General features: G+C 41.1%; 1 protein-coding gene across 9 annotated transcripts in view; it reads left to right on the top strand.

Moving 5' to 3' along the window:
* Positions 1-13,636, top strand: part of GRIP1 (glutamate receptor interacting protein 1) — a 592,924-nt gene that overhangs the window by 448,711 nt on the left and 130,577 nt on the right. For all 9 annotated transcript variants that reach the window (XM_090042472.1, XM_090042476.1, XM_090042474.1 and 6 more), the window contains exons 3-5: positions 8,007-8,142; positions 9,116-9,261; positions 13,130-13,213. In XM_090042472.1, coding sequence (XP_089898598.1) covers positions 8,007-8,142; positions 9,116-9,261; positions 13,130-13,213 — 366 coding nt within the window. The remainder of the gene's footprint in view (positions 1-8,006; positions 8,143-9,115; positions 9,262-13,129; positions 13,214-13,636) is intronic.

Genomic DNA, 13,636 nt, shown 5'->3' with positions numbered 1-13,636 from the left:
TTCTTGAAACTAATGAAAACTTAATTTTCACTTTGAAGAATGACATGCACACTGAATGTTTGGAAGAAGCTCATGTATTTTTAAATGTTGCTTTAATACATAAATTTAAAGCTACAGTGATCAGGGGAGATTTGAAAACAGGCAATAGGTATGTGTTGATTAAATATTTTCTCAGTTTGCAGTCGTTGTTTTGTAAAAATCTGTCTTGTATTCTAGTTTTTAATCTTCCTTTTTTAAAAAGAGAAAGGCACACCTGCTTCTGAAAGCTGATGATTTGTAAGGTTGTGCAAAATTTTGCTGAGTGTTTTATTTGAAAGCTGTTTCAATGCATTTCGAGCTCAAAACAGCAAAATCAAAACATCCTTCAAAACACCTTTGAAATGAAACAAGGGCACTCAGAGTTTCAAAACGTTTTGAGTTTTGAAGCCGGGCATATTTGGTTTCAGCGCCAGTCCCAGCCGGCAGCAGCAGCCTCCTGTCATCCAGCAGGCAGACTGGGGGCCTGCCCGCACCCCCGGGAGGGCTGCAGGGCTCTGCCGGACTCCTCGTGAGGGTGTTGGCCCCCAATCTGCCTGCCAGATGACAGGAAGCTGTTCCTGCCACCTCTGACTGGCACTAGGCACAGCCCATACCCAGCCCCAGGAAGACTGATGCTGCCACCAGTCCCAGGTGGCAGAAGCAGCCTTCTGTGATCCGGCAGGTAGATCAGGGGCCTGCCCATATCCCCGGGAGGGCTGCAGGGGCTCTGCCGGACTCCTCCTGGGGGCACAGGCCCCCGGATCTGTGCGTGGAATGACAGCATGCTGTTGCTGCTGGCTGGGGCCAGCGGCAGCACCAATCTTCCCAGTGCTGGGTGCAGGCTGCACCAAGCGCTGGTCCCAGGTGGCAGCAGCAGCCTCCTGTCATCTGGCAGGCAGATCAGGAGGAGTGCAGGCCCCCAAAATCTGCCTGCCAGATGACAGGAGCCAGGAGGCTGCTGCTGCTGCTGGCAAATGACGGTTTTGCTTGTCAACACCTTGAGGTGCAGTTTCCCAGAAACTTCTGCACCTATCTCCTTGAAACTTGGCAGGCTTTGTGCCCTCAGAAGAATTGACACAATTATAGGCAGTTTCATTCTTCCCCATTATAGCCTATGGGCAAAACATCAAAACAGCATTGAAACAGCGAAACAGTTTCGACGAAACGAAATGGAATAGTGCTTTCAAAATTAAACAAAATTCAAACTGAAACACTGTCCATTGAAATGGAATTCAAAGCTGAATAGTGCTGTTTTTCACAGCTGAACAGTGCTGTTTTTCACAGCCCTAATGATTTGGCTTATTTTTGTAAAATACTTTCTAGTCATTAGTATATGTTATCGGCAGCCATGAAAAGATAAAGCAAATTATTTTCTTTATTTGAACAAACAGACCAAAGATTCTGATCATATTTGAAATTCAAAAGTGAAAAGCACATTTACCTTCATCATGATAATCTTTTTGGAAAAAAATGTTTGTTAGTATCACCCTGCATTTCTGTTAGGTAACATTGTATTCCTTCCTTCCCTCCCTCCCCTTTTTATCTTGATATTTAACACCTTTATGTCTGAGCACCTGTTATGTAATAATTTATAGTCATGTGGGGTACAGAGGAAACATTGACCTTGTTATACCAATGAGATGCTAATGAAAGTCAAATTCATTGAAATGAGAGTAATAGTATAAGAGAGGTGTCTGATCCCAGAATTTCTTTTATATTATACTAAATACAAATCAGGAAATACAAATTCTTTCTGTATTTTAGAATGGTACATTTCAAAATACTATTTAAATTTATATTTAGGCAGACTGTCTTACATAGTCAGAATAACTTAATTAACTTACTTAGATACTAGAGCAAAATGGGACAACTCACAAGGCATATATCATATGGTGATTGATCTCTGAAAAAAGATAAAGGGCAGAGACACTAGAAGATCAGTGAGAGAACATTGAGTCACAGAAAAAACAGTTACTTTCTGATCTCATAGTTCTTGTGCTCAAAGGAAGTCTACCCAACGCACTTATGAGATGAGCATGGGAACAGAAATTCATTAGCCTATTGGACACTAAGTACCAGGGAGTTAACATAGGCAAGAATTTCGAGGTCCATTATAATCTACCTTATATTTGCTTAACCTCTGCACTTTGCAGGTGCTAGAGGCCCTCCTGAACAATCTTGTTCCTCCTTCATCAAGGTTTTACTGCATCTCTTCTGCCTGTTGGATACTTGATAATTTCTCTTATATCCTGTTTTTATTTACACATGGAGTTCTATGCAAGCTTTTATTCCATTTGGTATTTAACTGTGCTGTGCTTTTCTCCTTAAGGAAGTGTACACTGGTACTGGAAACTTTCCTATGTCTATCTTAACCATTTGGCTGGTCCAATAATGTCGCCCATTGGAATTCTTGCCTCTCCCTTATTTCCTGGACCATTATGGCAACAATATCACTTGGACACTACCAAGGCACTTGAGCTAAGTACAGACAGTCAAAAAGCCCAAGGCTGAATTGATTCAGTTTTTTCAGGTTAGTCTAAACTGCAGAGATTAAACTATGAAACAACTGGACAGACATTCACTTTTGATTCAGGAAATGCAGCCACATGCCTGCAGTGCCTGAGGCCAGAAGCCAGGGGGCAATAAAGCACAGCTCTCTGGCATGTAGATAGCATAGGCTGTATGTTTGCTTCCTCTTCCTGCTTTCCCCAAGACCTCTGGGATTTGCAGTCCAAAATTACAGCAGCAGGACTGTGCAGGGTTGCTCATCATTTCCTTTTCCTGCTTTTAGGTGCTTCTGGGATTTGTAGTTTATGGCTGCAGCCAGCAGTAAGGTTTTAACAGGGCAGGGCAGCTCTGTACTCAGGGGAAGGGAAGTTTAACTGCCGTCCCTGGCTTCAGACCCTGACTGTGTTTGTCTAGCGGGGGAAGAGGGGGGCAGTCCCTGACTCTCCTTGGTCCCCCCCAACCTTTCTCTGCTGGAGCAGACAGTACAGTCCAGCCCAGGGCTGGAAAGCATGCTGGGGAACTGTAATTTAACTTGAACCAGGAAGGGGTCTAGGACAGAAGTTTCATAAACTGGTTTGACCTGAATCAGTTAAGTCTGATACTACATTCAACCAGGTTTATCTTAAGCCAGTTTCAGACATTTTGAAAGTGGTTTATGTGCACTGAACTTTTGTTCTGTTACAGGTTTAAACCAGTTTCTGATGAATTCAGCTGATTTATATGCAACTTCTGTCCCTAGCCTTCAAGGATGGATATGCTTAGATCTTTTCAGGCTCAAAGCTCTTAATTAAGCACTAAGAAAAAAATCTTTATTTATTGTTATACGGGTGTAGAGCACCTATTATTAGTTGTCTGAAATGCTAGTTTTAAAATGCAATTGTAAAGTTGAAATAGAAGTGCTGTGGATTTTGGCTATTTACAAATTTGACGCGCACTTTCTTTTTTCCCCTACTTTTTTTACTTTAAAATAGTGGTCCATATCACAAATTTGTTTTGATGATTTATTCACATAATGCTTGGTGCCTTTTAGGTTGTTGTGGAAGGCAAAACTCAAAGCATAGCCATGCTAAGACTGCAATTTATAGATTTCTTTTAAGCTCACATGGTTCCATCTACAGTTTGACAAATAATAGTATTTTATTTTTTTAATTTCAGTTCCTATATTGGTCCCAAATTAAAATAAAGTTGGAAGTAATTTTCTTGTCATTTTATGTACATCCTGTAAGCCACCACACAATTTGTCACACTTGCCATGTCTCTACCTGTCTCTTATCAGGGACTGAAATAGCAGGGATGTTTGGAGGTCACAGTTTTGTTGCTACAGCTGTATAGAGAATCTTCTGCATATGCTGTTCCAATGTACACTGTACTTGCCTAACCATTAACTTGCTCTCATGAGCACTAGATTCACTTGCATGTTTTTATAAAAGAGAAAAGCACAGCAGTATTTTGCTCTGTGGTGTTTCCCATTGCTATGATGTATTGATCAACTGCAATAAATTTTTCAGTGCATTTTGGAGAGCCTTGCTATCATGCTGAAATGTATTTTAAATATATCCTGTGACTCTGAAACATTAATTTATAAGTCTACAGTAGCCTGTGTTGCTAGGGAGATTCCATTACCACATCCTAAGATCTGAAAGTTACATGCCCAGTTATGTTACATTTCTGTAGTCCCGGTGAGAACTGATGATAGCAAGAATAATGGGATGAAATCTTATAGTCAACCAGGACAACAGAAAGTGTTACTCTCAGATGATGCTATGCAAAAGGTTAGCAACAACAAAGAATCCAAGGGTATTCATAAACAACAGACTGAATTTAACACTTGGAGATAATGTACCTTGAAAAATAAGAGCATCTTCATCATGGTTGCTTTTTCTTCCTTTGCCTACCAGTATCACAGCTATCTTGTGGGGGGCTTAATTTTTTGTAAGCTGATCTTGTCCAAGCTTTGGGCTATTTTGGTGGTAATGAAATGGCCATACTTCATTACAGTAGTAGTGAAGTAATAGGTATAGTTGTATGTGCAATTTGCAAATTTTGGGTATTATATTGTATGAGTCTGCAGTGCCTGCAGTGTAGTATAGACATGCATGAGCTAGCTTTAAACTGGCTAGCTCATATACCACTAGGGCTAGGGACAGACATCACACATAAACCAGTTTAAGTGATCAGAAACTGGTTTAAACAGAACAGAACAGATGTTCAGTCCACATAAACCCATTTGAAAATGGCTAAACTAATTTGCAATAAACCTGGCTGAGTGTAGTATCAGACTTAATTGGTATGGGTAAACCAGTTTATGCAAAGTCTGTCCCAGACCACTTGCTGGTTTAAGATAAACCAGACTCCCCCAGCACCCTGGCATGTTCTCTGGGCTGGGCAGGGCTGGCCCCTCCCCTCTACTCCCTGGCTAGATCTTTGGCAGAGACTGCATGTACAACAGGGTCTGCCTGGCTTCCCTCTGCCCTATTCCCCGCCCCCTTTGCTACTTGCTAGCCAAACAGGGATCCCCCCTTCCTCCCTCCTATCTCCCACAGCATAGATCCCAGCTGCACTGACCCTAGGCATGAGGTATGTTAGCTAATGCTAAGAGGTGTCTATGTGTGAGTATCTCCAATTTCACTGGAACAGGTAGGTAGAACAGTGACCACTTAGGACTTTTTGGAGCTAATCAACAGGTTAGCTGGTAAACTGTTTAAGAAAAGTTTTAATTAATGGAGTGAGGCTCTTGTTTTGCTGATGAGGTGATAAGCACTGTTAATCAGCCCCCTGCTGGATTGCTCCCCTGTCAGTTTGCTGCAGACAGTATGAAGAAGCAGGGAGAGGGAGATTGAAGAGCTCCGTACCATCAACAGATTCAGGCACTGCACCCAGAGTGCAGTTGCCAGACCCCAGGGGGCTGGGGGCTGGCAACACTCCTGCCCCTGAGCAGCCAGTGGGGAAAAGCCTGGGATGGTGCAGGCAGGGTGGAAGTTTACACCCCTCCCTAATCAGAGTGACCTACTGGGACCTGGCCATGCCTCCTCCCCCACAACTCAGTGCTAGGGAAGGGAAGGGAGGGCTGTTCTAGCACACCCACACACTCCCCAGCTTCTAGCCTGAGCCAGTGCAGGAATGTATCTGAATTTTCTCAGTTCAGAGAGAATGTCCAGTTACAAACTGGTTCAGCCTAGCCAGGTTAGACTAACCTGCAAAGATTGAATCAATTCAGGCTCAGGCTTTTTGAATGTCTGTCTGTAGCCTAAAAGTTAAGCCTCAGCAGTACAGAGTTTAGCATAGGCTAATTTTTCCTGTTTCCTAGCTGGGCTCTGCAGCTCAAACTATACTCCATGCTGCTGTGACCAGGCTGGTATCAGTTTCCAAGCTAGCTAATTTAAATATGCACTGCTGTGGGGCAATGCATAATATATACTCTGATAAATTACCTAATGACTGCATGTAGATGCTGAAAAGAACCATGGAGAGAAACATCCATGTTGAGACTCCATAAATGAGGGGCTGAAGTGGTAGAAATGCAACCCATCACAACTCATTGCTTGTGGCCCTCCAAGGTAGTCTCCAGCCTCTTTAGTTCTTTACCACAGACCCTCAGGTGAGACATCAGTATCTCACTGTCAACAGACAAACACTGCAGAGAGAACCTATAGGATGAGTATAGACGTGCCCAGTGCAATGAAGTGGACTCCACATTAGTAACAATTATAATATGCAGCATTTCCAGGATATCATTTATTCACAAATCTCAAAGGCTAGGGACAGACATTCAAGAAGCCTGAGCCTGAATTGATTCAATCATTACAGGTTAGTTTAACCTGAGTAGATTGAACCAGTTTGGAACCATGCAGGCATTCCCTCTGGAGTGAAGAAATGCAGGCACATGCCTCAGTGGCTGAAGCTAGAAGCCGGAGGAGGGGGGAGGAGGGCACTAGAGCACCCCTCCCTTCCCTTCCATACAGCTGAACTGAGAGGATGTGTGGCCAGGCCCCAGCAGAATGCTCTCATTAGTGAAGGGTGTTAACCCTCACCCTGCCTGCACAGTCCCAGGCTTTTCCCTGCTCACTGCTCAAGGGGCAGGGGTGTTGCCAGACCGTGGGTCCCAGCTAGCACTCTGAGGCAAAGGGTGTGTAGTGCATGCATCTGTTGATGTTACTGAGCTTTTCAATCTACCTCTCCCTGCTGCTTCATACTGCCTGAAAACCTGATAGGTGAGGGAGCTAGCAGGGAGCTGATAACACAGCATTTAGCAGCCCATCAAGAAAACAAAGGCCTCTCTCATTAGTTCAAGCTCTTCTTAAACAGCTTTTTCCAAGGAAGGAATGGAGAGACATTACCAGCTGACATTACCTGTTGATTAGCTCCAAAAAGTCCTAAGTGGACACTGTTCCCTCTACTTGTCCCAGTGAAATTGGAGACACACGCACACAGACACCTCTTAGCATTAGCTAGGATACCACATGACTAGGATTCATGGGGCTGGGGTCCATGCTGTGGGAGATGGGGGAGTGGAGGAAAGTCCTGCTTGAACAGCAAGTAGGGGGGGATAGGGGGAAGCCAGGCAGACCCAGCTGTGCCTGCAGTCTGCCAAGGACCTCTGGCTAGGGAGCAGAGGGGTGGGGCCAACTCTGCTTTCTGGAGCAGACAACACAGCCCAGGGCTGCAAAGCATCTGGAATGCTGGGGGGTCTGGCTTATCTTAAACCAGAAAGGGGTCTGGGACATGCATTGCATAAACCAGTTTGACACGAATCAGTTAAGTCTGATACTACATTCAACTAGGTTTATCTTAAACCAGTTTCAGACATTTTGAAACTGGTTTATGTGCACTAAGCCTCTGTCCTGTTACAGGTTTAACCAGTTTCTGATCACTTAAACTAGTTTGTGTGTAATTTCTGTCCCTAGCGAAAGTGCTTTACAATGCACTGCTTTTGTCTTTAAAAAGTGGGACCTGATTGTATCTGATATATTTTATCTTTTACTTAAATCTTACTATACCTAGTTATTTTGGTTAGTTCTGACATCTAGTTATAGTCTCAAAATTAATTCGGATTAAAAAATAATTTGCATAATTTGACCATTATTTTTTAATCCTAGTAATTTGTTAACCCAATAAAATAATTAAAGCCTGGGCAACAGAGAAAACAAGGACAACTGTGAAATTACCTATTTGAGTATGTGGAATAAAAGAGGGAAAAAATGACTTTTTGTTTAAGCTTTGTCAGACTTTATTGGTAGTCTGTGCTACCCCACTGGTACATTTTTAATAACTGGTTATAGAATATCTGCCACACATTTATCTTTATGCAGAGTTATATGTACAAAGCCCATAAATAGTAGTATAAAGAATATGCCACTGAACACATTTTTTTCATATTAACATATACAATTACTTGCTTGAGAGTTAATGACTTTTTTTTAAAAAGTAACATCTGTGATATTATTTAAATTTTAATAATGCCAACAATTTTCTTTCAACAGAGGAATTCAAGGGCTCAACAATAGTTGAATTAATGAAAAAAGAAGGCACCACCCTGGGGCTTACAGTATCGGGTGGAATTGACAAGGATGGGAAACCAAGAGTATCTAACCTTCGTCAAGGAGGAATTGCTGCTAGGTAACCACATCTCCAGCCACAAAATACATTATAAGATGTGATTGCTTCAGAAATACATACTGCATCAAAAAGGTCACTAATAAATAACTGACTAACAGCATCTGAAAAGCAGCACATCAGAAAAGAGACAACAATACATTTTAATAGAAAGAAACATGTAAATAGCATTCAGGCCACTGCATCTCACAGCTTTTTTTATACAAGCCAGAAATACTGGCAATGTGTTTGAAAGTCATTGAAGGAATAATTTTTTATAAATGTTTTAAATTTGATTTTTTTGCTTGACCAAAATCTATAAAAATGCATTGGTGATAAATGGTGAAGGCAAAACAGCAGTAGAAAAGCTGAAATATAAGTAACACCATAGTTTCAAATGACTCCTGCTGATTCATTTAATGTTTAAGATTAAAAATAGCTAAGCATCCTGCTTGTACAGGGAATGCCAGACACGCTGTTACTTGAGAAAGAATCTGGTTGAGAGACAGATGTTAAGGCAAATCATTCCAAGTGACTGAGCAGAATATGTGCCATTGGACTGTGCCACATTTACTATAATTGTTATACTGGCTGGGAAAGTAATGACTTTGTCCAGAAAATAGTTCTGGCAGTAGCCCAAACAAACACAGGTGAGAGGTTCCAGGTTAAAAGAGGACAGCCAGGAAGTGAAGTCCTACCAGATGTAGTTAAATGAATTGTACTATAACTAGAAAGCTGGCATATTCAGCAGCTTTTCTTACCTAGATGCTAATGCTCTAATAACATACTTTTTTATATTCTAGAAGTAGATTAGACTAAAATCTTGAAAAGCCACCATACTATTTGCATGATTCACACAGGAAGTTTTTTTGCTTGTTTGAATTTAGATGCAAGCAAGATTGATTTTTTTGTCAGTGCTGAAAGTGTCATTGAAAGGAACTTGGCTAACCTGTCACAGTCTCACAAGTTTACTAAAGAGATAATGTGCCTATTGCAGAAGTGACCAGCTGGATGTAGGGGACTACATCAAATCTGTGAATGGAATCAACCTGACCAAGTTTCGCCATGATGAGATCATCAGCCTGCTCAAGAACGTTGGCGAGAGGGTTGTTTTAGAAGTGGAATACGAGCTCCCTCCAGTCTGTAAGTAACACGAGTAGTTGAAAACCCCTTACATGTGTAATAATTGAATACTGTCTCTCTCACTTGCTCTTGCTCTCTCTACCTTATGATATAAGGTTTCTTAACTTAGAATCATAGAAAATTAGGGTTGGAAGGGACCTCAAGAGGTAATCTAGGTCAGCCTCCTGCCCAGAGTAGGACCGTCCCCACCTATATTATCCCAGCTAAGGTTTTGCCTATTTGGGTAACCTGTTCCAGTGCTTTACTTAAGGGGTGGAATCTTAAGGTCCCTTCCAGCCTTCTTTCTCTATGAACACTAATGCAGTGTGAGCTTTATATATAATAAACCTGAAAAATAATATAACTTGTTTTTTCCTGTTGTTGTCAAATACAGGACGATTTATGATTGCATTTTCAAAAGTGCTCAAATGAAGTCCCATGACAGTCCGTTTCTGTGTATGGGCAATGCAAAGAGTTTATACCTACTTATCATTCACTGTTTCCTTATAATTTTAAGGGTAGCTAGTAACTGAGATATTGGACATTTGATCAAATTTGGAGACAAGAGATCTATAAAGGAAATGGGGAGTCCCCAGGCACTCACACCTCCCTTTTTGTTTTTTTCAGTTCATGAACCTCTGTTTTCAGCTCTTAATAACAGCTTTGAATAAGATATTTCAAGAAATAATAATTCATATTATTTTTAAGTGTGTCTGTAATCCTTTCTTCAAGAGGCAATCAATCCCTTTCCATCCATAAGGCCCTATACTGCTCCAGCAGGTGAATGTTTTACTTCGTGTTTTCTGGGGTCACTGTTGGGTGGAAGCTACTTGCCCTCTAACATCTTCAAGGCTGCCAAGTCCTTTCCTCATTCTGTCCTCTGCCCATAGATTCCTGGTATGACTTTACTGGGTGATGGGAGACCTGCCCTACCTGTGCAGTAGCAGGATTATAAATATTATTGTTGTTCATGTGTCAGTAACTCAGTTTGAGGCTCAGGGATGTATCAGACAGCTTTAATATGATGGATGATCTACTGAAGGGACAAGCAAGAATGAAATGGTCCAAATGATCCTTCCTGAGGAGTCTGGTAGTGGAAGGAAGAGTCAAAAGTAGAAGTGAGGTCTGGCCAACAAATCACCTACCTCCTAAAGATAGGGTTGTTTTAGACCATTATCATTATCATGCACATAAAACAGCAGGTCCAGGAGTGGTGAAGTGGGGTATAGACACCCCCTGCCCCTGTAGGAGTGCTGCACATGTGCAATGAGCTCTGAGTTTACTGTCTGCTCACCATAGGCTCCTGCCAGACTTCCACCAGCACAATGAGCACTGTGAACTCACTACAACGCTCAACAAAAAAAGGGTTAATGAATTCCAGTGTTCTCAGATTACTGGAGAGTACCTCTAATTATGGATTTCTTTGTCTTTTTGAACTTTCGGCAACCTCCTTGCTATATTTTGGACATCTATTGTAGGTCTGTGTTTATTAGGAACAACTAAGCTTCATGTTCAGACCTAGGACATTTGTATTAGAGAGATCAGTTGAGTACTAAATGCAATTATTTCACTAGCATTTTTTCATTCACAACTACTCAAATGTACATTTGCAGTTTAGGCTCTGTTGGCACATGTAAGCCTCTGTCTGTTGCAATATGTTTCTGCTATGCTACATTACATCCGTAATCATAACCATTCATTTAAGTTTTCAGGATTCCTGACCTCTTGTACAAGTATTGCTGGTAATGATGCTGAATAATAGTAGTTGTGCTATCCCTGTCAAGTTCCACTGATATTATATGTGTGATGTCTTGTACCATAGCAGAAATATTGATATATATGTCCTGTCATCCTCCAAATTATGCTGAGTTTGCATTGTTTCCCCCAGGGCCAGCTTACTCCCTGAGAAGACTAGGTGAGTTTCTAGGGAAACTTCAGTAAAGTAATAACAATGGAGTCAACATTAATTTGTGCACAAAACCCTTGTGACAGACAGTCTGACAGAGATTAGTAATCCCAATCCTGCCTGCACCTCTTGACCTTCAGAGAACCCACCCTTTAGGCTTCAGAGGAATGAGAAGTAGGGCTAACTGTCCCCCCCCCCGCCGCCACCCCACCCTCTGGATGGACCAGAATTTTCTCTCTTCCATTCACAGAGAGGAGAAATATTTGTATAGGTGTTACTGATTGTGTTCTGACCTCTTAACTATTTTCATTTTAGTAATGGTAATTGCAGGTTCATATGGAACAGTGGTAGCAAGTAATTTTTAAAAATAATTTTATATTTTTCTGTGCTCTGCATTTTCTAATAAAACAAGCTTGGAAATTTGAAAATGTTTTCTCCTGTTCCATTTTTTTTTCCATTGAGTTTATCTTTTTTCCATTTGGAAAATGTCAGTTCCCCATCCTTTCCAAAATTTTCCTTTTTTATTAGAGTTTAAATGAAAATGACTACCTGTGTTTTTCAGAACTACAGCATCATTTCTTGTAAAAATGACTTACCATGTTCAACCATCTTACAGTATTCGTTCACCTTCTCAGCAAGGATCTGGGAACAGCCACTGTTGCAGTGTTGCACAAAACATTTGCCTTTAATACTATTGAAGCATTTTTAATTAATTTATTAATGATTAGGTGACATAATTATAAAGGGTTATTTTGAATCTAATATCTTTCATCCCTCATGATATAAATTCATAGATTGTTAGGGGCTGGAAGGGACCTTGCAAATGATCAGGTCCGGCCCCCCCGGCTCTAGGCAGGAAGACAACAACTAGGGTTAGGTGACCCCAGTGAGGTGACTGTCCAGTCTCCTCTTGAAACCTCCAGGGTAAGTGACTGCACCGCCTCTGGAGGGAGTTTATTCCACAGTCTGGACACCTGGCTGTGAAGGAGGTTTTCCTGGAACTGAGCCTGAAGCAGCCTTCCAGGAGTTTATATCCATTAGTCCTGGTCTTCCTTGGGGGTGCCCTAGTGAACAGTTGTTCACCGAGCTCCTGATGCACTCCTCAGATGTAGCGGTAAGCCACTATCAAGTCCCCTGTCAACCTTCTCTTCTTTAGACTGAAGAGGCCCAGGTCCCTCAGCCTTTCCTCATATGGCTTGCCTTGCAAGTCCCTGACCACATGGGTGGCTCTTTTCTGGACCCTCTCTAGTTTTTCCACATCCTTATTGAAGTGCGGTGCCCAGAACTGGATGTAGTACTCAAACTCCAGTCTCACCAGTGCTGAGTACAGCAGGAGTATCACTTCATTAGTTTTATACAAGATGCATTGGTTGATGCATGCCAGCATGTTATTTGCCCTGCTAACAACCGCGTCACGCTTACATTCATGTGATTATCAGTCATTATCCCTAGGTCCCTTTTGACCATTGTGCAGGTCAGGCTCTCACCACCAAGCCTGTATCTATGTTGAGGGTTAAATTTAAGGTTGACGATATGACAGTTTAAGGTTGATGAGATTTGCTGCCTAAGCATCCTGAGTATACCCTGTGAAAAGAGGTTCTTGGGTTCTTGAGTTAAGCAGATGCTTCCGTAGGTAACTTTGAGCACTTGACTTGACAACCTCGTGCTACTATATCTACTTAGATGTATATATTTTTCTATAATTTGTCAATAATGTATGAGAAACAGAACTACAGTATAATTTAAAGCTGGACCCCTTAGCTGCTATAAATTGATATAGTTCTCTGTTGATTTTTACACCCATTAAAGAACTGGCCTACGAATTACTCTGAAGAATATGAAGTGTAATTAACATTGGTCTTTAATACTGACTGTTTTGCAGTTTAACTTTTCCAGTTGCATGATCACAGCTTGCTTAGCTTAGAACCAGTCCAAAGTTATGAGTATAATTAGAAAGAAAAAAGCTTTTTTTAAATTTTTCAGCTGTACAAGGATCAGGTGTCATCTTTAGAACTGTGGAAGTTACGTTACATAAAGAAGGGAACACTTTTGGGTTCGTAATAAGAGGTAAGATGTGAATAAGTAAATGTGAATGTGAAAATGTAAATAAGTCTGATTTTCTGGGTCCGTACAAGCAAAATACCAACACATTAATATGATAAAAAGCAATCATATTTCAATATTGATGGCTTACAGTTTGTAAAAACTTGTGTGATTTATTCATGGTATCTCTGCATTTTAATATACTATTTTTATGAACTAATCTAAATTTGTATTTGTAGCATGATAGTAATGAATCCAATATGCCAAGAACATAACAGAATTCATTTCACAGAAGGCCAAATCTGGCTACTGTTGAAGTCAATGGGAAATTGCCTGTGCAATAGGATTATTGCTGTTAAAGGAGATATACAATAAATGTTGTATTTGTATAAATTATGTATGGAAATTTATAGTTTAGTAACATCTGCAAGCTGCAGCATGAAAGGT

Source organism: Crocodylus siamensis, chromosome 4, assembly GCF_052110815.1.
Source record: "Crocodylus siamensis isolate JL-2025a chromosome 4, ASM5211081v1, whole genome shotgun sequence".
NCBI classification, from domain to species: Eukaryota; Metazoa; Chordata; order Crocodylia; family Crocodylidae; genus Crocodylus; species Crocodylus siamensis.
This window is presented reverse-complemented; position numbering and strand designations above follow the sequence as displayed.